This window comes from Dermacentor albipictus, chromosome 1 (genome assembly GCF_038994185.2).
Source record: "Dermacentor albipictus isolate Rhodes 1998 colony chromosome 1, USDA_Dalb.pri_finalv2, whole genome shotgun sequence".
Taxonomy (NCBI): Eukaryota; Metazoa; Arthropoda; class Arachnida; order Ixodida; family Ixodidae; genus Dermacentor; species Dermacentor albipictus.
Window position 1 is genome coordinate 425,237,541 of NC_091821.1, and position 25,710 is coordinate 425,263,250.

General features: G+C 46.6%; 1 protein-coding gene and 1 long non-coding RNA gene across 2 annotated transcripts in view; one reads left to right on the top strand and one right to left on the bottom strand.

The window, feature by feature from the left end:
- The window catches only part of LOC135897586 (acid-sensing ion channel 1-like), a 40,047-nt gene extending 34,145 nt beyond the window's left edge, over nt 1-5,902 (bottom strand). Inside the window, exons 1-3 of the mRNA XM_070532699.1 lie at nt 5,336-5,902; nt 3,401-3,555; nt 152-261 (exon numbers count right to left, since the gene is read on the bottom strand). Coding sequence (XP_070388800.1) covers nt 152-261; nt 3,401-3,555; nt 5,336-5,902 — 832 coding nt within the window. The remainder of the gene's footprint in view (nt 1-151; nt 262-3,400; nt 3,556-5,335) is intronic.
- Nucleotides 1-25,710, top strand: part of LOC135896535 (uncharacterized) — a 79,182-nt gene that overhangs the window by 46,897 nt on the left and 6,575 nt on the right. The gene's annotated exons all lie outside the window — the stretch shown is intronic.

Genomic DNA, 25,710 nt, shown 5'->3' on the forward strand with positions numbered 1-25,710 from the left:
CGATCGTGTGAACACGAGACAAACCGCAGGCACACGATGATGCAGTAACGTGTCTTTCGTCTTAATGCATGCAGTGACATATTAGACATTTCGCTATAGGCTATAACGTCTTCAGTTCTTATTAAAATCTTTCTTTCGCTCTCTCTGTCACCTTGTTCTGGCCTTCCAAGTCTTCGGTAGCGAAATACTGGTTCGTTGTTGCTGTTGCAGTGAAAGCAGAAACAATTGCCGTATCTGGAGCTGAAGACGAGGGTGAACATCCTGCAAAAAAGAAAAGAAGAAAGTGTGGTTATGAGTTTGCAGAAATGCGCCTTAACTTGAAGCACATGCTTGGCTCAGTGAAAATGGTCAAAATAACGCCCGACGTGAACGCGCTGAAGGAAATGCAATTAGCGTTTTGGGCACGTTCACGACAAGCGTCATATAAGATCAAGTCAAGCGTAGGCTTCAAGTTGAGGCGCAGTTATGAATACGCAGGTTAGAACTCATGAAATCCAGCGACTGAGCAGTCAACGTGTGATTGATTGACATGCTAAGCTTTTGATTCAATTACTAGCCGCGGGGACGCTTTTCTTTCTTGTAGTCTCTCGGCGCAGTTCTGAGCTGATTCGGTGATTTTCTTTGCAATCTAGTGTGCCAAACACAAGATCACAGCCGTGACAATAAACGTATACAACGCGCGTTTCTAGTAATTTTCTTGTGTATTACGTGTCTGCATGGATCCCATGCATATTTTCGCCGAAGCAACCAAAGCTTGCGGGAAGCATACCTTTGTTTCCAATTAAACAGCAACCCAAGGCCACCATCTTTCATCAGAACAGTGGGCACGATATTGGTAAGGTACAGCCGAAAGCAGGAAATAAGGTAGTCATGATATCATTAGGAGCACTCCATCGTTGCAGTTACCTCGGGGCATAATAATAGGAGGCCGGCTGCTTCTCTCTCTCGCTCTATGTTTTGTGGATGATGTAGTTATCAGGTGCGTCATTGAGAGGACTAAGGTATATGCACGAGAATGTCGCTAGACGATCGTGAAGACCTCTTGCATAAACACGAGCCAATGAATGTGGAAAATATGTTCTCTCTGCATTCGAGTTTCCTCAGTTCTGCCTCGCCGGTGTTGCAGCCGGTGTTGCGGCATAAGTGCGAGTTGGTCGCACTTATTGACTCGGACTGCAACTTCTTGCGTCGTTCATTCGCCGGCTCTATACGTCACTGGCCCGAATGTCGCCCTTTTCAGTGCCGCTTCCTACACGGCTATTCGACAGCCGGGCGACATTTCTTCTTTTTTTTCCTTTTTCACGTTCGCTTTCTCGGAATTTACGGGGAGCTGGCTGCGATGTGCTATAGGCGCGAAAACTTCAGGGAAGTCCTTTTTTTTTGCGATAAAGCTGAATTTCCATAAAGTTCTGGCTTGCAGCCCTTAAAAACAGGGGAACACCTTCTTTGTATTGGAAACATTAGGGGGAATGCGCCGATCAATTTTGGATCCTAATTCAAAACAATTTTCGCTCCAGCATCTGCTTGCCATTGGCCGACCGCATTCACTGATAATGTTCGATAGGCTGCCACCTGTCTGTCGGGATAGGCGCCGGCGTATCACGATAGGCCGCCGTCTGTTCGCATGCGAAGTGCCCTTTACGTTAACCAAATGAATTCCGCGGAGATATAGCTTAGTGAAATGTTTGATGGCACGAGTTGACGAGGACAACAACCTGTCCTGTGCATTGTGACTGTGGCCTTGTCTTTTAGCGCTTTGATTTTAACTACTTCAGCAGAAAGATGCTTGGTGAACACGGGCCATGAATAGAAGGCAGCGTCTTAGCTCTGGCTCCGCGGAAATTCGTATTTCTTGCAGATTTCGAGCCGATCAACTTTTTATGCTAGTAGAACACATTTGTTACATCGCTTCACAAGAAATTTGTTAAATATTTTCCAACATCATCGCCGTCGTGCGGGTATGCTGCAAGCTCCAGCCGCACCCCAAGTTAATCTGAGTATTCGCGGGTATCACCGAGTTCTTGCAAGTATAGATGGGTAATGCTTTACGCACATGTAGAGAGAGACACACCTCAGCTATGGGATACCTACACCGTCACAAAAGGGAAAGAGGAATAACAAGAAGTGAAAGTCAGAAAGATTAATCAGATTAAGTGTCCACGCAAGATGTTTGGTTGGCGCATTTTCTCGAAGTCAGGATGAGACCACTTGGGTTACAAAATTGAAGCGAGTTTGGTAAGCGGTTTCGCGTGAACGACTGCGTCGAACAGCTTCATTTGAATTTGGAGAAAGCAGAGATTCGGTCAGATGGTAAGCGATACATTTCTTCTGTTCTTCACTGGTTTTCTCCTCAGCTCCAGTGTACTACAAAAGACATAAAGATACGAGAAAAATAAAAAAAGAAAAAATGGTCTGCTATCCACGTTGCGAAGATGGTTGGACAGCGAAGCTGTAAACGACAACTATCAGGATTACCCATTCCAGCATAGCCTAATATTATCCACACGACGACATTCATATGCACTTTACCTAACTATCAGCCTGAGACGTCTCAACGGCCTGCGACTTGGCTTGCGTCGCTACTTCATGCGCCTACAAGGAGTGGACCAGAGAGAAGAGAAATGCACTTAACAACACTTTCGCCGCGCCTCATATCACGATGCTGTTCAGGAGTCCTCACAATACGTGTCCTTCTCAAAGCACTTTCAGAACACAAATAAGTTGCTAGGTGGGTTCTTCTTGTACATACGAACGTGTAGTACGTAACGTGGAGTACGTAACTCCCTGCTTCGTATGCTACAGTTGCCGCTCTATACAACTGCAGCCCATGCAACCGCAATCTTTACCGGGAAACGCTTGCGGCGGACGCTATGCGCGAAGGCGAGCTTTCTGGTTCTTTTGTTGTCTGCCCGACGCGCGGCCGGCGCCGCTGCTGCCGCGGATGCGCGGAGGTGAGCACCATCTTCTAGTGCTGCAGGGAACCCAGCGGCGCAGGCGGCGCGCGCATCCCGAGTGTTTGCCCACGGAGATGACAGACGAATTGGGAGGTGCCAGAGCTATACAGCTTGGCTGTAAAAAAATATCTAGCTCTAGAAACGATTCATGCTAAAACTTAGAACCGACCGAGATCGAGCCAATAAAGTGCTCTCATTCTGGAATGTATCATAGGGCGTCGGAGAAGAGTAGACAATTTGATTTTAGGTAAAACAGTATCTATTGCCCTAACAGAATGATTCAAAACAATTTTTACGATCACAAAGAAATCGTATGACGTGTGTCATCACTTCGCTGTTTCCCGACGACGTCAGAGACGTACTAATTATCTGACTGGGGGTGACTCTGGGTGATTATCTGACCGTGGTTGTCTCTGGGTGCGTATTGCCAAAATCGCGCTACCAACCTGTCCAAATCGCATTTGATCCCTTGAATGCTGCAGGTTCGAAGCAGGTCGGCTAGTTGGTGGCCCAACGTCTTGGCAAGTTCCGGCTCTGTGCGCTGCTTAGTAGCCAGCCACATGACGAACTGTTCGAGCTGGTCTTCGTCCTCGCCTCGTGTCTGTTAGGAGCCAGTAAAGCAAAGTCGACTTAGTAGTACCTGGTGCCACCACAAGCGCCGTCTGGCAATATTGAGCTGCAGTAGCGCGATATATTAAGCAAGAAATGCTTTTAACTCCCGTTTTCGGTGACCTTCAAGTGACCTTGAGCCAAAAGCCAGAGCCATCACCCGGGTGCTTAAACGAGAATAACCGGGCAAGTAGCGAGAACAAAACGAGATCATTCGGGCAACCAGTCAAAACTTAAGAAAATGCGGTCTCTGTGCTCCAACCATTTGTACAGGACCGCATTATATACGGTACTTACCGCCGAAACAAGTTACAAAAAATATTGCTTCCGAGTTCTTCCTAATGTTTGTTCACAATATCATTCAAGCTGTAACTTTTAGCACGCTGAAGTTTTATTTGTCCTTTCCAATGGCGACGTTCAAAAGACAGATACATCGCACCGTATACTTCATTGTAATCTTTTGGCATTCAGACAAAGTTGCCTGTGTTCTTTTGAACGCCAGTGGTCCGTGAGTTCCGCGGCGCAGGTTTTGCATCGCCTCGAGTGATGGCGCCACGCTGCGTGGCGCCTCCTTTAGGCACTTCTAGCTGCGCAGTGCGCTCTGTCTCTCTGGCGTCTTTCGCTGCCTGTCGTGCCAGCCGGTTTTCTTCTTCTAGCTGGGCAGCGTCCATGTGGATCAGTGCACAGTATGGGGTGGTGCGGTGTGGTGCGCCGTTGCGAGCGTGCGCTACACTCATTTAAGATTGTGGCTGGTATCATCTCCAATAAATCGGTTTTTCCAATAGCCATTTCATCATTACATCAACTGTAGATTACGGGAGAGCCGGCAATCTTTTTTTTTTGCTGGCCTGCTTCATTTAGAAAATTCCCTCAATACAAAATAGCACACCGCTGAGTAAGCGTCCAGTCAGTACGCAGTGCAAAAAATAGACAAGGATATGTTTATAAATCGTTGCTGAGAGAAATCCTGATCTGATTTGCTCTTTGCGATAAATGTGAGCACAAGCGACATATTTTTGGGGGTACGAAGTTCTGCATAGCCTCACATAAGAACAGAACATGTTCTGACACTTTTACACTGAACAGGAAAAACGTTTTTTAAGTTGCGTTAGAAAATATACATTCTTCCTTCCATATAAGGATACCGCACACTGCCGAAGCGAAGTAAATGAACTAACTTTAATTCGTATCACTCTTCTACGAGTAATAAATACAAAAAGCAGGATGGAACCTTACGTACTAAGATCTTTCCAAAAAACTTCACAAGAAGTTCCTACGAAGGAAAAGCTTTGTGCATTGGGCCCGTGCTCTCTGCACTGTAAAAATAATTTTGTTAGCCTATTCAGATGATTCACTCTACTGTTATTCTTATTTAGCGTCGTGATACTGTAGCTACTACGGTGCGGTAGTAGCTTCGCGCTACTGTCAGGTGGATGACAAATTATCTCTTGCATGAATCTTTATACACTTAGCAGGTTTCAGCAGAACTGACTTTCTCACGAGGACGTTTTGCTGTAAAAAGGGTCCATTGTAGGCCGCTCCCTATCTGTTGTCAAGGCGGGTATCGTGACCATCGCTCCTGTGACCGCCAGCAAAATTTTACTGTATAGACACTATAGGCGAAGTTTTCTCCTTGCAAAGCTTTAAGAAGCTACTCGCTTTACTGTTGCAATTCATGTAGCAACTTGACGCCTGTCTAAAGTTTGGGTCTGAATATTGACATTAAGCCGCTGGGTGCTAGTTGCAACGCTGCTCATTTCTGCTACGCTCACCACCGTCGACTCAGCAGACTTGTTGCAGAGGAACTCCTGGAGGGTGTAGTCGAGGTCAGTCTCCTGGCCGCACAGCTGACTTTTTCGCACAGGATTCAGGTTGCACAGCGTGACGGCCGGAAACTCTACATTGTTGACGTCCTCTAGTCGGATGTTCACAGTGAGCGGGTACTGGAAGTATTCGTGCATCAGTTCGTACAGGTTGCTCAGTGCCACCGACCCGAGGCCAACGAACGCCACAAACCAGATGATGATGCGAAACGGGTTCCGAGCTTGCGCCATCTGGATGAACCCGGGAACCGTAGACTGCGAGTACAAACCTCGAGCCGTCAGGCAGCAGTTGGCCGTAGCTTCCTGCACACCCGAACGAGCGGACGTGGCTTTGTCCCTGAAGAAGGATCCGCGCCTTCGGCTCAGCTGCTGCTGGCCTCGCTGTCCCTGCGCCGGTCGCAGGCGGCTCAAGTCGATCACTGAAGGAGGTGTCGGTTTCAACTGCCCCCGACTGTTCCCGAAGAAGTTTGTGGCTCCGCGTCGCCACTCGCCCAGCTGCCGGAGGTACGACTCCATCGGGACGAGGCACAGTACGCGTCCCCGTGACTGAATGGTGCAAGCTGCAGACTCTCAAGGAGCAAAGTACGGCTGTCGTCGTCGAGAGGCCGGATTAAAGCAAGACAACCACCGCAGAAATAGTCCCGCTGATCAAACTCGTGCGGCAGCCGCTAATAATATAGTGATTGCCGTACATGTTTTCTTCACGGGATACTGTTGCAGTGCCTACGCAGGCGGGAGCTCTCTCGTCGCAGCCACGGAGATGTGCGCTTGATGAAATGGTTACCTGCCATTTATCTTGAAGTTTAGCGGAGCTGAACACTTGACCGGAGAACCAGGATTCACCTTAGTGCACTGTGGCACACCAACACACCGGCTCAATTGCTGCTGGCTTCATTGTTGCTGCGATACTGTGAATACTGCGACACTCCATTCAGTTGACTTCGTGAACCTCATTTGTAGAGAAGCACTAAAAACAAACAGCTCGATATAGTCGACTACTCAAGGGCACACCGTTGTAAAGCTGTCGGATTGAGTTTGGGTGAAAGAATGCACAATTCCAGAAGTGTCCAAACTTCAGAGGACGCGGCTGAAAGTCTGTGCTCTGCCAGTACCGCAGGCCAGAGCTGCCCTGAAAACGAATGGTGGCGAGTGCCTCTCATGCACCTAGTGCCACGTGTAGGCTTGCAACCGATATCACTGCATAATGCGAAGGTCGCGCGATAGGCTGGACCACATCGATTCCCGAACATCAGTAGGTCATTCAGGCACTGCTACTGACGCACTAAAGAGGCATGTTTGACCGGAAATGGATTCTCAGGAAGCGATGCTGCCTAACGGGTTGCTCCGAAACCCCAGAGACCGGAAGGCACTTGAAAGCCTGTCTGCGCGGCCAATGTTTCGTGAGCTGTGCCATTAGCCGTGAAAGGCGTTTCATCATGTTCCTGGAAGTTTCAGGACCTTGCTTACTTTTTAATTTTATTGGTCAAGTATATGTCAAGGAGAACAGAACTGGACACTCTTAGGTATTTCTGTATCTTTTTTTAAAATTTTCTTTCGCGCATGGTAATTCAAAGCTAGCACTCTAGAACGCATCTCTCGGGGCAAGGTGCAAAACTACCAACGGACGAAGTTTTTATAGTGCACTGGCATAAGTGTGATATAAATGCGATCGACGAACGGCAAAATTAAGCGTTTGTTGTATTCTTTTAACTGAGAAATGGCGCAAAGTACGAATTTTATACTTTCTTACTGGAGAATGATGAAATCGACTTCATATGACGTTCTGGAAAATTCTTAAACACGTTCAATAACACTCTTTGCTGGTCCAGCCGGTTCATCTTTAGAAAACGTTCGCTGGCTCAAAGCGTGCATACACGCAGATTGTCCCGCCCGTCCATTCCCCGTGATTGGGACCTTGCAGTGCCATACGTGACGTTCGCGCATAATTCCTTCCGCTACGACACTGCTGGATACTCTCCCTTTTAGCTTTTGTTCGGACGTGAACCAACTTTAACGTTGGGCACATTTCTTCCTTCCTCTGCCCCTTCGAGCGGTGAATATGCACGCGACGCCATTGCACAAGCTCATTGGGCGTGGCAGATAGCCCGTAGTGGACTTGCTGCTTCCCAAGACAATCAGAAGTGCCTTTACGACCAGCCACACCGCGGCGAACGTCTTGCTCCGTGTGCCTTCGTGACACTTTCGTCCCCCTGCCGACGTGTGGGCCTTTCTGAAAAACTATTTTCTCGCTACATGGGCCCATACCGCGTCCTTCGATAATTTACTGACGTCACGTACAAGGTTGTGTCCTCCAGTCTCACTACATCTTCCGTTCCGTTGCCCAGCGACGTCGTCCATGTTTCGAGACTCAAGCACTGCCACCCTTCAACTGCTGTGGGCCCTTGGTGCCGCCGGGCCGGCTCTTTTGCCACCGGGGTTCATGCTACGTGCTACTCAAAGAGCATGATGTTGACCCTTGGATGTAGTTGGATGTACCCATAAGCGACCACTGCCTGATCTGATGACGACGACATGCCTTTCTTGACGTTGGCTGGCTTACATGTTGGCCAGTGCTTGCGACCCTTGTAAATACAACCTGCAAATAGTTTCCGTACCGTGCTTTCACGTAACAATATAATGGAATTAACCGTTGTCCAGCATGGTGGACATCGTCCCTGCCATCCGCTCGCCTCCACTCGCTTCACCTTGCTGCGCCGCATGCCTGGTAACAAAGTTGGAGGATTGAAAAGGAGAGCTCGCGTGCGCTGCAACCACAGTTGAGGCAGCAGTGTGGAGGGCGACAATTCTGACAAGGAGGAGGAGGCCTGGAATCGACATCAGAACGAGATGAAGAAGAAACGAATCGCCCAGGAAACAGACGAGCAGCGCACCGAACTAATGGCTAAACGCCGCAACATAGCAAGACCACCAGACTAACCTTGACTTGCAATCAAGATTAAGCAAGCCGCTTTCGGCGTCCGGCGTCCCGCGTCCGGCGCCCAGAGTCGAACGTTGCTTCGGCAAAAGGAATTTCGAACCAAATTAAGAACCACGCATACCCAACAACTCTTCTACCACCAAAGTGGCACATACCTTGTCTTTCATTCTTTACAAAGCTATTTCTCGGAATTTTAAGAACGGCAGCCCAAAAACAAATCTAACGAAAAAAAAAACACCAACAGCGCACATCTTTTATGTTAGCTTTCTCAGACTGAAATATTAGGAGGGCGAAACAATAACAGAAAATCTACCCACGCAAGAGGCGGCGTTTCTACCAGAAAGCTTGCCTTCATGCATAGCGTTCGCCGCGAGTGTTTCCCGGTAAACGTTACGGTTACATAAGCTGCAGTTGCTGGGAAGCGTGAAAAGCAGTCAGGGGTCTTTGAATGCTATCGCGTTCCACTCTCAAAGGTGAAGCTTAGGCGTCCTTCGAATTTTTCACACGTTGAGGTCTTCGGTGATTAATGTGATACTTAAACGACGACCGTGGTTCAGGAGATATGGGAGTTTGCTTGCGATGTTGTGGCGAATGGACGTGCTTTTCAGGGTTCCATGGCGGCGAAGAAATCATAAGTTTTTGTGTATGCTTTGAGCTTGTTTCTGTTTCTCATTTGCGAGTTTTTAGCCTTTAAATAGTAATTGGGTAGTTCTATTTTTTTGTCTCTCTCTTTTCGTGTGCGCGGGTGTGTTTCGTGTACATTTGGTTTTGCAGGATATTGAGAGCGTCCTCTCGCACCACGTGCTTCAACACGTGCAACCGGGTGGGACGTTAAGTCTTTATAACCTTTAAATAGTAGCTTGGAAGTGGCAAGACTAATAGCTATTTGTGGTTTTACTGTGTCTGTTTTAATAGGAAAGTGAGAGCGTGGCCGCATGGTTGAACACGTGCGAAAACGTGTCATACCTTAAGTCTCTGCAGTCTTGATTGCTTTTAAAACATTGGTGAGAATTACATTGCAACATTTTAAGGATGTAGATCCTGTGCATATCGGTATTTCCTAGAAGGCACGTGCTCTGTGTTATTGTAGTAAAATTGTATCATAGTATTTGCATTAGAAAAAAGCCGTGCAATTTATGGCAAGAAAGCCGGGAAAGCGGGTAGTGTGCGAAGGATCCCCTCAAGGCAGATGAGGGGACGGATGAGAATGGAGAGGGAGTCGAGTCAATCGGCACATACTGTGATGTCGACGCTAGGCTGAAGAAAATGGAGGCTTTCCAGGAAGAGCTTGTCAAACAGGTTGAAGCGCTCAAAAAGGAGCTAAATAGGGAGCGTGATGCATGGAAGGTAGCAGAAAAAAGACTTGAAGCAGCCGAGGAAAAGCTGAACAGGGGCGCCATTGTGAACGAGAATGGTGGTGACAATGGAACGCAGTCCCCCGACGTGACAGTAGAGGGAGTTTCAGCAAAGTACGTGGAATACGTGCAAGGTGGTCAGGGGTTAGCTGGAAAGAGCGGCACCTACCTTGAGGCCGCCACAGAAAAAAAGCAGGAGCACAGGGGTCAGTCCCCTTGTCGAATCCGAATCACGCAGAAAAGGACAAAGGGAAGCACGGATAGGTAGGAGGGAGTGAAATGGTGATTGTCGCTGGCGACTAAAACCTGGCTGGGTGCTCAGAAGCAATTGTGGAGAGGGTGAAAGGCGATAAAAGAGTGGCAGTAGGGACATTTCCAGGGCGGACACTAGGTGCTGTCATGGAGCAAGCAAAAGAAAAGCTCGCGGAAAATCCCCACGTGCGCAACCTTGTCATAGCAGCATGTGGGCTAAATGACGTCCTAAACAGGAAAGGAACATGACTAGCCCAGCGCTTGGCGAAGGGGGTGGACGACTTGCGCGAGCTATCCCCTCAGGTGCAGATCGTGGTGTGAACGGTGCCGGAGGTGCCTGTACGTGACATTCACGTACAAAGAGCCGTAATGGCTGCTAATGAGGTGATATGGAAAATGAGCCGAGAGAAAGGTATCGAGCTTGTCGAAGTAAACAGGGAAGTGAGAAGGTGTGATGGTTTTCAACGAGACGGGATCCACTTCAATTACAGGCTTGCACGAGAAGTGGGCTGGCGACTTGCTGGTCGCGCAGTTGCTTCTTTAGGGGGCCCATGGGCGCTCAGGAGGCCGAAGTAGGTAGTAATGAAGAAAGTCCCCTAAGGGAAACTCAGAATAGCATCGCCGTCAATAACAGAAGAGGGAGGAAAGCACGAAAGAGAGCTCACCATGCAATAGGCTACATAAACATGCAGCATGGCAGAAGAAAGGAAAAGTGGGCAGAGATTGAGGGCAGTTAAATAGAGAACAAATAGGGGTGTATGCGGTTAAAGAAACACACGTTAGAGACTCGGAAGACCCACCAGTGATTGAGAATTATGTTTGGGAAGGGTGCAGCAGAGCTAAGTCGGAAAGAAAAGACGGGGGAGTCGGAATGCTCATCCATCAGGGAGCCAAATGGAACAGAGTAAATTCAAAATGTCAAGAGCATCATTGGTTATCAGGTGCAATGAGTGAGAAATAAACTTGGCTGGGCGTTACGTTTTTGTGGACCGGAACTAATTGCGCGGAGAAGAATAAAGAGTTAGTGGAATGCATAAGTGCTGATATTAAGGGTTTCGGGAATGATGCCGAAATTATCCTATTGGGTGACATGAATGCCCACATACAGCATTTACATGGCTACAGCGACAACGGGAACTCACAACACCTTTGTGAGCAACATAACCTCGTTATTGTGAATGCAGGGTCTAAGTGTGAAGGGCAGATCACGTGGAAAGTGGGAAACCGGCAATCAACCATTGATTACTGTTTGATGACAGAAGAAATTCATGGTAAGTTGAGAGAAATGATCATTGATGATGAAGGGTATAGCAGCATAGCGAGGTACTATAAACGTATCATTTTGGAAATGGGATATGTGGTTGGGAAAGGGAGAGCAAGGAGTGCAAAATGGCCAGTCCAAACTTGAACGCTGAACAAATAACACATATAGTCACTAGAGTCGAGGATGAAGTTTGCAAATGGCCACGTAAAGAGTGGGAATATAGTGAGCTTCTAAGTGTAATAATGACAGAAATACGGAAAGAGAAACATCACGTTTGTTGGATAGGAAAAAAATGGCTGTGGCTTAGCTAAGGTTAAGCCCAGGATGCGAAGCATACTAGCCTTTATTTTAGTTGTTGAACCACTGTTTAGCCTGGTGACGATTGTCTGCAGCTTTTGAGAGATATTTACTTAGAAAACACCGTTTGCGTTGAATGGGAAGGGATGAGGAACGAGGAGAAAGTTGATATGAACAAGGGACTGAGGCAGGGGTTCTCTTTATCCCCACCACTGTTTATGATGTACATAGTGAGGATGGAGAGGGTGCTAGAAGGAAGTAATATCGGGTTTAATCTCTCATACAAACAGGAGGGTACAGTAGTAGAGTAGCAGCTTTCAGGTTTATTTTATGCGGACTACATTGCGTTGCTAGCTAACAAGCAAAGTGATTTGCAACGTCTGGCTAATATGTGTGGACAGGAAGGCAACAATCTAGGTTTGAAATTTAGTGTTAGAAAATCAGGTGTTATGATATTCAATGAATACAGCGAACAGACAGTGGCAATACAGGGCCAGGAAATACCTCGGTTAACAGAATACAAATACCTTGGTATATGGATAAACGAAGGCAATAGATATATGGAAACACAGGAAAAATGAATAAAAGTAAAGGGGAAGAGAAATGCAGCCATAATGAAGCACAGAGCGCTATGGGGATACAGTAGGTACGAGGTGCGCCGCGGTATGTGGAAAGGTGTAATACTTCTAGGACTTACTTTTGGAAATGCGGCTGTTTGCTTGAAATCGGGGGTACAATCAGGACTCGATGCGAACCAAAGGTCAGTGGGTCGCCTAGCATTGGGCGCTCACGGGAAGACTACAAATGAAGCTGTGCAGGGTGATATGGTGTGGACTTGTTTTGAACTGAGGGACGCTCGCAGTGAAATTGATTATGAAGAACGACTGAGGAATATTGAAGAAAGTAAATGGGCTGGGACAGTGCTGAGGTATATCTGTACAGGAAAAACATTGATTCACAGTGGAGGAAGAGAATTGGGAAGCTTACCAGCAAGTATGTGGCCTGCAGGGTGGGCAAAACAGCAACAAAGAACATCAAGCGGAAAGTCAGAAAGGCTGAAATAATCTCATGCGTGGCGGCAATGGAAAAGAAACCTGCCGTGAGTAACTACTTAAGAGGAAAAAAGGAAATCACGAAAGAAACAATTTATGATAACTCAAAGGGAAGCTCATTACATTTCGAAGCTAGATCAGGATGCCTTAGAACACCCACCTATAAACCGAGATATCAGAAGGAAGAAGAAGCATGTGCTGGCAGCGGCAAAGCTAGGGAAACGATGGAGCATCTTTTATTAGAATGTGAAGACATCTGCCCAGTGGTCTATTTAGGCACCACTGGCCTCCTTGAAGCCCTTGGGTTCAGCGAGAGCAGGGGTAAAGTAAACATGTCCGCAATAGATATTAGTAAGAGGCGATTGGAAGTTTGGTGGAAGTAGGGAAACGACAAAAAAACGGAGATGTACACAAGCAAAGTTCGCAATAGGGATCAGAAAATGTGGTTGTGGGAGTTTATTGTGCTTTTATTTTTTAACTTGGGTAGGACATTAGGCAGTATAGTGGCAAGAGCTTGGGGCCGTAACCCACCGCCCCGTTCTGAAGGGGACGCTCATAACATCCATCCATATTTATTACCATGCAGTCAAAATGAAACATTTAATATTATGTGTTGTCTCAAACTCAAGTGCGCACCTGGCGTCGATAACGTAGTGATAAGACCAGTCAAAGAAATCGCCGATATTATCGCCCGTCCCCTGGCGCACATTTGTAACGTCATGCTGACCTGTGGTTGTTTTCCTGAAGACAGCAGATTAGCCCAGGAGAGAGAGAAAAAAGGCCCAAGTCAATGTGACCTGCAAGGGTGGTAACAGCGATGACCTAAATAAGTATAGCCCGATCTCTGTGCTGTCACGTATCGCCAATGTTGCTGAACATGTAATTAACAATTGTCTACATAGGTACATTTCTGATAACAACATTTTTGTCGATCAATAATTTGGGTTTAGAAAAAAAAAACAAGAGTTCGGAACCCGGATTACTAGGTACAAAGGTAAAAATGCTTGACTGCTTTGAGCGCAAATTAATAACAGCAGGCATCTTCCTAGACCTGCGTGAAGCTTTTAATTCAGTAGCACACGACATACTACAAAGAAACTTGAGTCATTACGGTATAAGACGAGTAGCGTTTGACTTCGCAACTATCTCAATAATGGCCAGCAATGCACAACTGTAAATCATATCAAGTCAAACAAAGGAATAATCTCAACAGGCGTACCACAAGTGTTTATGTTAGATCCCGTCCTATTTTTACTATATATACATCAACGGCAGAGTTAACATGCAAGGTACTAAGGATATTGTAATTTATGCAGACGACACGAATGTATTTTTGGTGGACAATATTGTCAAAAATTACAGTATATAGTATATGCATGGTTAGCTGAACTCACAATCTAGATAAAAGCAAATCACTTGCTATTAAATATTTGCAAAACAATGTGTCTAGTGTTCAGAGCATAAAAATAAAATTATTTAAAATAAAATAAAATTATCCACGAAAGTAGCTCGTTCTATAGTCATTATAAATAAAGCTCGATGTGCATTACCCGTTCGAGATAAGCTGCTATCGTATTACTCGCTTGTTTACTGTTATTTCTATTATTGCATATTATTGCTATTATTGCATTATTACTGATATGGGGAACGACTACGGAAACTAACATAATGAAGCGTTCCATACTCCAAAAAAGGGCTGTACGTGCTATTGAAAATCCACTACTACGTGAAAGCACGAAAAGTTCATTTTTAAACAAAGCCTGCTCAACGTTCCACAAACATATCTAAAGAAATTATCAATTAATATAAGTAAACTAGTCAGAAAAGATAAACGTAACCTTGAGCAAGTATCTAAACGTTAACACATCCTACGATTTTCGACACAAACACTATGAGTTTGTACGACACGAACAAATTGCGGCCTTCAAAAACTTTCGGTTATCATACCTTGTACCCTAAAAGCTCATCCAGAAACCAGTTTTCTAATTAGGGAGCATTCAAATGGTAACCCTCCTTCAAACGTTTTAAAGAGTTTGTTATTAGGAAAGATGTAAACCGGTATCTTAACCTTTGTCTTCATCAGCGACTTCGTTATGATTTCTAAATCTGTAAACAATGCTTTGCAACAAGCAATCACTGATTTTTTGAGCTACAGTTTTGCATGCTACTTAATGACTTGTATTGCTGAAATGTATTTTAGCTTCGTACATGTTATTAAATGCCAAGCATCTTTTGGCGAACATTCGCGACTTTGACAGTATCTATCTATCCAACCTCCTACGTCTTGGTGCTCTCATGGTCGTTTCGTTAACTTGGTATGTGCCGAAATTGGCACAGTATGACAAGAGTGTGTGACGAACATAGATGATCGGTCATGACATGAATAATATGACATGTGTGTCATGGTAGGTCATGAAACAGCCGCCTACGTCTTGGTGCTGTCATGGTCGTTAATTTGGTAGGCTCCCCGCACACTGCTTCGCATAAAATAGATTTTTCCTTATTTGTAGTTGATATTACGTGTGGCGTGGAAAATGTTTGAATTACTCTTAATGACTTCGTAAACATTGTGTAACATTTTTCTAAATATTATGCTGCAACCGCATGTACTCAACCTACCGAAAGGAGGCTGGGCCTTTGTCAGATCTTGCGAAACACCTTTAGCCCAATCTTCTTCGGTCTGCAGTGTACACTGTGAACCGAAATATACGTATACCACTGGCAGACCTACGATGGTGTCAGCTGGAGCGAGACAGGTGTAATTGGACATCTTTTGGAGAGGCTTTCGTACTGCGGTGGACGTGAAATGGACTGATGATGGAGATATTACAAGCACCACTTATGGTCTTTTGGTTACGACCAGTCGTATATTATGTGCTCGCCTTTTTGCTTCCAGTATGGGATAATTCAACGTCAAATCAACCAGCGTTTCTTCGACTGTGACATACATAGCTGGATAAATTTCCACATGTTCGTTGAAGTTAGAAGCTCATTCTTTTATGCTTCTTGCCTAACGTTTTCTAGCATTCTGACGAGGATTTTTTTTTCTAGCCCAGCTGAGCTATACGGCATCGGTCAACGTTTTCTTTTTTCCAAGGCACATTGTATGATCCAGTCGCTGAAATGGCGTGTACGGCAAGACAATGAAGTAGTGCGGCTGCCTAAATAGCAAAATTTTCAACTGTTCGAATACTACGAGCGATTTTGGGACCGGAAAGTTGGATTTTTTTCCGAACGAAGGAAAATATAGAAGGCACAAATCAAACGTAATATGGTAGCGCGGTTGACAGAGTATAGGTAAAATATATTTGATGCTTGGAAGGTTCAGCAGATTGCCTGAAACAAAGAAAAACAATAGTGTGAAGTTAACTTTTTTTTAACAAAACGTTTCGTGGTCTAGGTAAAAAAAAACTTTCTTTTTTGGTCGTCCTAAGGATATTTGTGGGAAACTATTACATAGCCGTACGTGTGTGCAGTATGCAAGAGAGAAGTCTAAAAAAAAGTTAATTTTTAAACGAGAAAAAATAAAATTTTAAATGTTTGTGCGTGAATCGTGCAGACAGTATAAGTAGTGTATGAAGTCTTGCCGTCTAACAAAGATATTGTTAATAAGACGAACTCGAGGAAATATGCAACAAACTGTGGGTGTCTTTTTTTTATCAATACGAACACAAGCGACGTCAAGCGCAGCAGTCTGGACCCATATTTTTTTCTTTCCATGAATGGAAAAAGTGGAGAAAAAAAAAATAAGCGTGGGGAACGGTTTCTAACTTGAGCGAAACATGTGCAAATTTTTTTTCAGCTCTAACTGTGGTGTTCAAAATAACGCTGGTTGATTTGGCATAAAGTTGCGCGACATCTTTCTTCCGCATGTGACGTGCACATTTATTGGTCGCAAATTAGCGCAGTGAGATAAGTCTATTTGTATCGTTGCTTGCTATGCGTGAAATAGAGTACAGTAGGCGTACGAGGATCTGCTGAGACGATATTGCGGCTATCACTAAGATCTGTTGATCATACGCACTGTTCTCTCACTCAACTAACGGGTCAAGCTGCTATAGGCTTACTTCTACTGGTTTTTTTTTGCTGCTTGTTATAATGAAAGCCAAACATCCGCTCATTTGAGTGACAGTTCTTTAAGTAGATAATTATGTCATCAAAATATTGCAGATGTTAAATTCTGTGCGTTCGAATAAGCTCATTACTTTTGTTATTTTTGTGAATTCTTTATTGAGTTTTGGTTCACGGTACATCCCGAGCCAGGCATACCTTAGTTCGTGACCTGCAGGTCAGACGAAAGGTGTGTATTAACACCTCACTGCGGCTTGCCCGCCGGCAAGAAGAAAACAATACAAAGCATGTATAATCACTATATGTACAACCTGGTGATCATGTAAGTGTAGGAGATTGCATGAGACGGAAAACTGAAACACATAACCAAACGTACACCGTAAAAATAAAGCTATAAAACAACGGCTAACATCAGAACTGTTTAGCATTATTTGCTCTCTTAACAGCATAGAATGTAGGCAATCTGTGCACGAGAAATAGAATAATGCACAATTCCATCACCCCGGCCAGTGATCCCCCACAACCACAAAAACCCTGATTGAAAACGGAATAGCACTTTGGTAAATGATTCGAAAGTAGGATTGCTGAATTGCTGTCTGCTTCCAGGTGCCGGAAAAAGAAAATCACGTTCTAACATGAACCGCTGTGGCAAATTCTGTGTATATCGTTGTATCACTTGTATGGATCAGATTTATTTTTGCTTTATTCATAGTGCACTACAAAGGAAACCTTGCAGAATGCGCTAGCAGCCGTGTCAAGCATGATAGCCTATACATGAGTCACAGGCTATCACATATGCTTTACACACAGACCGTTCCAATGTGAAATCGAAATTGGGCCATTGAATTTTTCAATCATCTGTGTATAAGCTTTTACGGACACGAGCGTACACAACCATACACGAGCGGAAGCGCTAAATTGGCCTCCTGGTGCGAAAGCGTTGGAGCTCTGATCCGACATCATCCCGCTTCTTGTTCTGAGCATAGGCAGCGAAGCATTTTAATGAAACAAGCCAACAGACGTTACATCAGCCAAAGGCACGAGCACAAGGTATCATTTCGAATGCTTCACCGGTCTGCTAAAGTACGCGAAAAGGTACGCATAAAAATCTGCGGGCTGCATGAGAAAGCCATGCTAAATTTAGAATAATTAAATGATATTGATGAATAAATATAAATGCTTTAGAATTACATATGAAGTCATCGTCACTGCATGCGAAATTCTTGAATCACACACACACACACACACACACACACACACACACACACACACACACACACACACGCGCACGCGCACGCACACGCACATACACACACACACACACACACACACACACACACACACACACACGCGCACGCGCACGCGCACGCACACGCACACACACACACACACACACACACACACACACACACACACACACACACACACACACACACACACACACACGAAACAACGGAAATAATTGGTATAGGCTATATCAGGGATGCAGCCGCATTGCGGTACGCGGAAAGCATTGTGCGTGCTACAGGCAGTGTATGGGCACTAGGGAAGGGAAAGTGATGTAAAACAAAATGTGCACGTTGCATTTATTCAGGCATTAGAAAGCTTCTTTATATGCCTCACTTATGTTACAGATAGGGGGCGGGTGGTCTTACGGTTAAATTTTGCAGTCGAGCAACCTCCCTTTTTGTAGTGGGCCCGTTTGTTTTGCAGGTGGTCTTTGGGCAGTAGGGTAATGAAAGTAACCCAATTTTACGGGTGACACCAAAAACTGCACTGCGCCACTCGAGCCCGCTACACTCGGAGGCAGTTTGTGCTCCTACGTTTCCAGTGAAGCCTGGAACGGTGCACTGTGGTCAGAGGCATTCGATATTCCTTTGTCTTGCTGCGCGAGCCTTTCCACACTATTTCTGGGCCGTTGGAGGTCGTAGCCGAGCAAGCATGACATTTCTGCTACAAATTGCACACTTCCAGGCCTTATAGCTCCCGATAAGCCACGGTATGAGTTTGATAACGGATGCCAGCTATGGCATAGTGAGCTCTCTCAAACGGAAACGTTTCCTCTCGGATGGACAAACGTACCACCGAGCTACGCTTGTATCAATGCCGCGCGCGAGGCTAAATTGATCTCTGATTGCATCGTGCGTGGAGCGACAAGAGCACGATCTTCGCATGCGACACAAGCACCATCCAGTGACGGCTTGCTTGCTGTACACAACGAAACTAATGTAAATCACATGACACTTATTCGCGCATTTGAAGGCGCACATACGTGCTTAACCGATGGCACAGCTAGCGGGAGTCCTACGCCGTAAACACGCACTCGAGCTTGCTTCCTGTTCTTAGAGCAACAGCCCTAGTGAAAGGTGGTGGGCGTGAATTGCCATCCGTCTCTCTGGCTGCCCGAGTCTCTTCACGCCATTTCTGGAACCGGCCTGTCGAACGCGGGTGGACCATAACCGAACAATCGCGAAATTTTTTTACAAATTGCCCACTTGTCGGACTTCTATAGCTTCTGATGAGCATTGCATGGTTTGAGTTTGGCTTTTAATAGTTCCCATAGCTGAGCGAGATCTCCCAAACATGACCGCTACCGCTCGGATCGACAAACGTACTGCCGAGCTATGCTTCCCTGAACGCCGAGCGAGAGGATAAACTTAACCCCGATTGTGTCACGCGTGGTGCGATAACAACGCCATCCGTGCACGCGACACTTGCGCGACTGTTTAATGGTTGCTTTCTTCTACGCAACCACACCAAATTAAGGCACGTGGGTTTTACGGTTGCTAAGATACTAACGATAATGTTATAACATATGTTTTCGTTGTACGCGGTTTTATCAAGCTACACCCTCCGACCGATTTAAAAGAGGTTTCACGTCAAGAAAGGAATCGCATACAGAGAGTACGACACAAAACAGAACAAGCATGACTTACTTTCACAATCATATTGAATGGTTTCTGCAAGATTTTCTTGCCGACGGTTATCCCGCACCCGATGAGTAGCTGATGCACACAATCTATTTTCTTCCCAAGAAGTCTGCCGATTTTATTGAAGGCTTGCCCAGAAAGTGGGAATTCTTATTTTCACTTTTTAGCAATGTTACTTAGAACTACATACAAAAGATGTTGCATACACATCAGGTCCTTAAGCAGCATTGCTGTAGTCCCGGGCCATTGCAAAAGAAGGGAAAACACATATTGCAACCCTGACAGACAAATAAAAGCAGGATTGCAAACAAATTGTAACATATAGGTAAAGTTAGTGTTTTATGAACTGTAGCAAAATAATTTCTGCAGGTGCGTGCGAATTATTAAGAGGAAGTAAAAAGTGCTAGAAAGCCGATATATCGATCTGACTAGTACAATAGTGAATCGGCATGAAAAAAAAAAACCATTTCGCCGAGTTCAGGAGAGACTGAGAGACAGTAAAAGAAAGGAACACAACGCGAATCGTAAACTCAACAACTCATAGATTAACAATAATACCTTATAGTAATCTAAGCTAAACTAAAAACTGCACTATAGTGCTACCAAATTAAAGGCACATAAAACAGTCATTAGGCCAATGCTCGACTATGCAGATACTGTCTGGGACCCTCACACCAAGGCTGGCATAGACATTATCGAAAAACGTGCCTGACTTTCAACATCATCATCTACACATATCATCATCCATTGTACATCTTCATTTGTACGTGTCATCAACGGCTGCACAGCCTGATCGTCGTGGTAGCAGCACGAGCTCAGCTGGAATAAAGCGGTTCCTTACAAGTGGTGGATGGTGGTTTTAGTTCCCCAAGACCTCTCGCACGTTCTCCCTGGAGCTCCGCTCGGGTCAGCGCATAACACCACCGGCCGTGCTCGCTTCAGTGAATCCAGGCACATCGGATGCCGCTGCATCCCTGCATACTTCGCCTTCCGTCGTGACCATCAACAGCCGCCAGCGCAACCCTCAAGTCTTCGCTGGTCTACGCGGGGATGACGTAGAGGGCTTACTCCTAAACTATGACCTCGTAAGTGACTTGAACATGTGGGACAGTTCACAGAAATTACGGAAAGTCCCGTTCTACCTGTACGATGTCGCGAAAACCTGATTTTGTAATCGTGAGCCAGATCTTCCTGACTGGGCGACGTTCACGCAACAGCTTCGACTGATTTTCGGTGCCCAGGCTGTTCGCGCTAATACCGCGAAGAAGCTCGGTGAGCGCATCCAATTCGCTGGGGAATCGTACACCTCATACACTGAGCATGTGGCCCACCGTGGTTGCTCAGTGGCTATGGTGTTGGGCTGCTGAGCACGAGGTCGCGGGATCGAATCCCGGCCACGGCGGCTGCATTTCGATGGGGGCGAAATGCGAAAACACCCGTGTACTTAGATTTAGGTGGACGTTAAAGAACCCCAGATGGTCTAAATTTCCGGAGTCCTCCACTGCGGCGTGCCTCATAATCAGAAAGTGGTTTTGGCATGTAAAATCCCATAATTAGTTAATTACTGAGCATGTAATTGCATTGTGAAAGCGTGTGAACGCCACCACGTCTGAGAGCGACCGAATAGGCCACATAATGAAAGGCATAAACACCGTCGCCATCATTGCCCTTGCTGCTAGCATCAAGGATATGATAACTACTTGTCAGCGACTTGAGGAGCTCCAGTCCCTTCGGCTATGCACCGACACCTCCGACATTCGTCTCCCTTCGACCGTGGACTTGCGCACGCTGATCCGCGGCATCGTCCGTGAAGAGCTTCACGGGCGGTGCTGTTCCTGCGCTCCGCAAAGTACCCTTCCTTCTCCACCGACCGGTTTGCGCGACATCATTCGGCAAGAGATCTCGTCCGCATCGCGTCCACCGTGCTCCGACGGCTCTTGCACTCATCCGGTACCAACGTATGCCAACGTTGCGGTGCTCTCTCCAGCCATTACCGCCCCTCAGCCTACTCCAGGAGACTGCTCTGCAGTGGCTTCGTTGTCACGGCCAGTGCGTGTGCAGCGCTACTACTCCACTCCGCGTCCTGCCAGGCCCATTTGCTACTATTGTGGCTATCGATGGCACATCTCTCATTTTCGTCGTAGGCGTCAACAGGATGAGCAACGTGGCTACACTGCCGAGAAACGTACAAGCTTCCATCCAGCAATGGGCTATCAGCGCACGTCCTACCGCTGCTCTTATCACCGGTCACCTTCTCCTTCCTACCTGACTGATATGCATGTGAATTCTCGTGAATACCGCAGCAGGTCGCCTTCTCTGACCCGCTTCTCATGTTACAAACACCCTCTCGGAAAACTCCCCGATGCAGTTTTAGGAGGGGAAGCTGCATCCACTGGATAGGTTACAATTCCTGCGGAGCAACCGTCCAACTTGGCGTCATTGTTTTTAGAAGGTGTATACGTCGAAGCTCTCATTATAACAGGCGCTGCCATTTCAATTATGCGTGCTGACTTTTGTTCCCGTTCGCACCCCTTCTTTTCGTGCAGCGACCAACGCCATTATTCGTCCAATCACGCAGTGTACTGTTTGTGTGTTCATAGACGGAGTTCATCACCATATTGTTTTTACGGTATTTCGTGAGTGTACCCACGAACTCATCTTGGGGTGGGACTTCTTATCTTCCGCGTCCGCTTCCATCTCTTGTCGTCAGTGCCTCATACAAATGGATGCCACCGGAAATTATTTTCCTGACCACGAAGAACGCATTCGTCTTGTCACCTCCTCCGATTACCTTCTTTGGTTACAGAGAGAAGACATGATAAGTGTCAACTCCTGCCACATTGTGGATGGCGACGTACTCATTCTACCCTACGGCCATACCCTATCTCTTGGGATTCTGATTAGCCCTGGTCTTATTCGCTTCTCTGAGGGGTCTGCATTGCTCACCGCCTTAAACCAAACTCCCGAACCCCAACTGTTGTCTCGGGGATCAACTGTCACTTGCGCTGTTGACACTCATCCTGTTGCAATTGTCACCCTTTCGACAGTGCCAGCCGAGTCAAGATCGCCGCCAAGTAATGCTTCTTCCACACCGTTGTCGGCAACCATGATCCCTGACCTAACGCCTACCCAAAGTCAAGATCTCTTCGTCCTATTGAACAAACACAGTTTCTTGTTCGACGTCCATTCGCCCGTTCTTGGTATGACCGCCGTCGCTCGTCACCGCAAAAAGACTGATGGCTCCCGCATTCAGCTGCGCCCATACCGCGTATCTCTTAGAGTGCGCAAAATCACCAATAAACTGTATCAGACATGCTTAGACGCAAACTCATACGTACTTCCTCGAGTCCTTGGTCCTCCCCAGTTGTTCAAGTGCGGAAGAAAGACGGCTCAGTGCGTTTCTGCGTCGATTTTCGTGCGCTGAACAACATCATGCGTAAGGCATCCACAATGCATTAGATTTGCTCCACGGCACCGAATATTTTTTTAGCCATTACCTTAGATCGGGATACTGGTAAATAGCGATGTCCGAATCCCACGAATAAAGAACGGCGTTTGCCACCTCTGATGGACTCTACGACTTCAATGTAGTGCCTTACGGACTCTGCAGTGCACCTGCAACCTTCGAACGCATGATCGATAATGTCTTGCGTGGATTTAAATGAAAAACCTGCCTGTGCTACCTCGACGGCATTTTAGTGTTTTCAACCACGTTCTCACATTTGCAACGTCTTGATGAAACCCTTGCTGTCTTGAAAACACTGGCCTGAAGCTCAATACAAGAAAGCTGCAGTTTCGCCAGAAATACCATCAAAGTTCTGCGGCACTTCGTCAGCGAGAAATGTATTCGACCGGAGCCTGAGAAGCTTGCTGCCGTCCTCGACTTTCGCCGTCCGCTTCGTCAAAAAAGATCTGCGCAGTTTTCTCGGACTTGCTTATTTCCGGCGCTTCATACGCAACTTCGCTGAGTTTTCGAGGGCGCAAGCGCAGCGAATTTGTTAGCGGCCATAACGCACTGTGCTGGCTTTCATCGCTAAAGAATTTAGCGGGTCGCCTTGGTCGCTGGGTGCTTCGCTTACAGGAGTACGATTTTGATGTCACCAACACGGCTGGAAATAAGCATCAAGGCGCCGATGCTCTATCACGCTACCCTCTGCCGAACCGTGACGATTCACCATCGCCTCTCCGTACTAGCGTACGTCCCGAGTCTTCTTCATCGGTTTTACCCATCGTAACCCTTGATTGACTAAGACCCGACAGCCCATCTGTCCTTGTGTCCCAACGACGTGTCGACCCATACTGCCGAACTATTTTCCAACGCATGGAAGGTTCTTCGTCTCCTCCGACTCGTCGACAACTTAATCAATTCAAGCTGCACGATTCGGCTTTACATCGCTACATTTATCACGTAGATGGCAACACATGAGTCCAGGCCATACCACGTTCTTTGCAACGTGAGGTGCTCGAAGCCATTCACGATCATCCGATGGCCGTTCATCTGGGCTACCACAAGACTTTCGACAGAATACGAAGTCGCTACTCCTGGCCTGGCCTGTCTCAGCCGTCGCGAAGTACGCTGCCTCCTGCGTTCATTGTTAAAGCCGCTAACGACCGACAACAGCTCCTTCTGGCTCTTTAAAACACCTGCCTTGCCCCACTCCACCTTTCGAAGTAGTTGGAATAGACTTGTATGGTACCCTTCTCACGAACTCGCATGACAATCGTTGGATTGTAACGGCCGTAGACGTAGACAATCTGCTACGCTATGGGGAGACAGCCTCTCTATCATCGGAGACTGCTGCTGAAGTCGTCGGTTTCTTTCAACGCAACATTTTCCTACGCCATGGCGCTTCGCATGTTCTCCTCAGTGACCGTGGCACAGTCTTTCTCTCTTCTATTCTTACCGAAGTTCTGCGCGGCTCAAACACAATTCACGAGGTGACTCCCAGTTACCATCCGCAGACCAACGGCTTGACGGAGCGTTTTCATAGTGACCTCTCGACATGATTGCGATGTACATCCGCCCCAACACAGGAACTGGGATGCAATCCTGCTGTTCATGACATTCGCCTATAACACGGCTATGCAACACATCAGCGGCTCTTCACCTTTTTTTCTCGTCTAAAGCCGTTCACCAAGTCTCGTTCTTGATGTATCGTTACTTTCGACTCCTGTACACCCAGCAGCTCCTTTTTCAGAACAGTTTCTGTCTCGCCTTGCGGACTGCCGTCACCTTGCCCGCCTTAACACCGGCATCTCCCAGGACGCTCACAACTGTCGTTACGACTCGACTCACCGTGCTGTGTTTTTTCCTCCTGGTGACGAAGTTCTTTGGACACCTGTGTGCGTTCCCGGCTTGTGCGAAAAATTTCTCACGTGCTTTATTGGACCTTGTACGGTCATTGAACAGACATCCCCTGTCAATTACCGCGTCTCGCCCCTTAGAACGCCGTCCGCGGTCACCGATGCCATGGGACAGAGATAGTGCATGTCTCTCATTTAAAACCATATACTCGACGCATTTCATAATACTTCCGCACAGCCAGGCGGCCGCTTCCACAGCGAGAGGGAATTAGTGTGCGCGCAACACTTGCCTGACTTTCAACTTCATAATCTTCACATATAATCATCCATTGTACATCTTCTTCATCTGTACATATTAACAGCTGCACACCTTGATCCTTGTCGTAGCAGCACGAGGTCGGATAGAATAAAGCGGTCATTTAAAATATCTTCACTTTGCTTTGTTGTCGGGATTCGTTACTGCGGCTGCAAACGTGGTGTTTTTGTTGTAGGCTGTGCTGCGCCTGTGCTGCATCCGTAGCACCTACCGTGGGTATATTTTCACTTCGCTTGGCCGCTTGCGCTCGTTGCTGCCGCCGAAATTGTTTTGTTTTTTGTGTTGTGCTGTGCTTGTGCTGCGTCCCTAACTTCTATTGTGCTAGTGCAATCTCCCTATTCATCACGTGCTTGAATGTTCTCTGCATGTAGCGTTCACCAAAAGGACGAGAACACACTACGAATGTACTGTCGACTGCCTTGTCGTCTTGTTTGTTTCTGGCCCCTTCATGCAAGTGAACAAGATCGGCAGGCGCTCGGAACAATGACACCTATTCCGCAGGTGACTTGCATCGACCCTTGCACAGAGGCACAAAGCATGTCCTA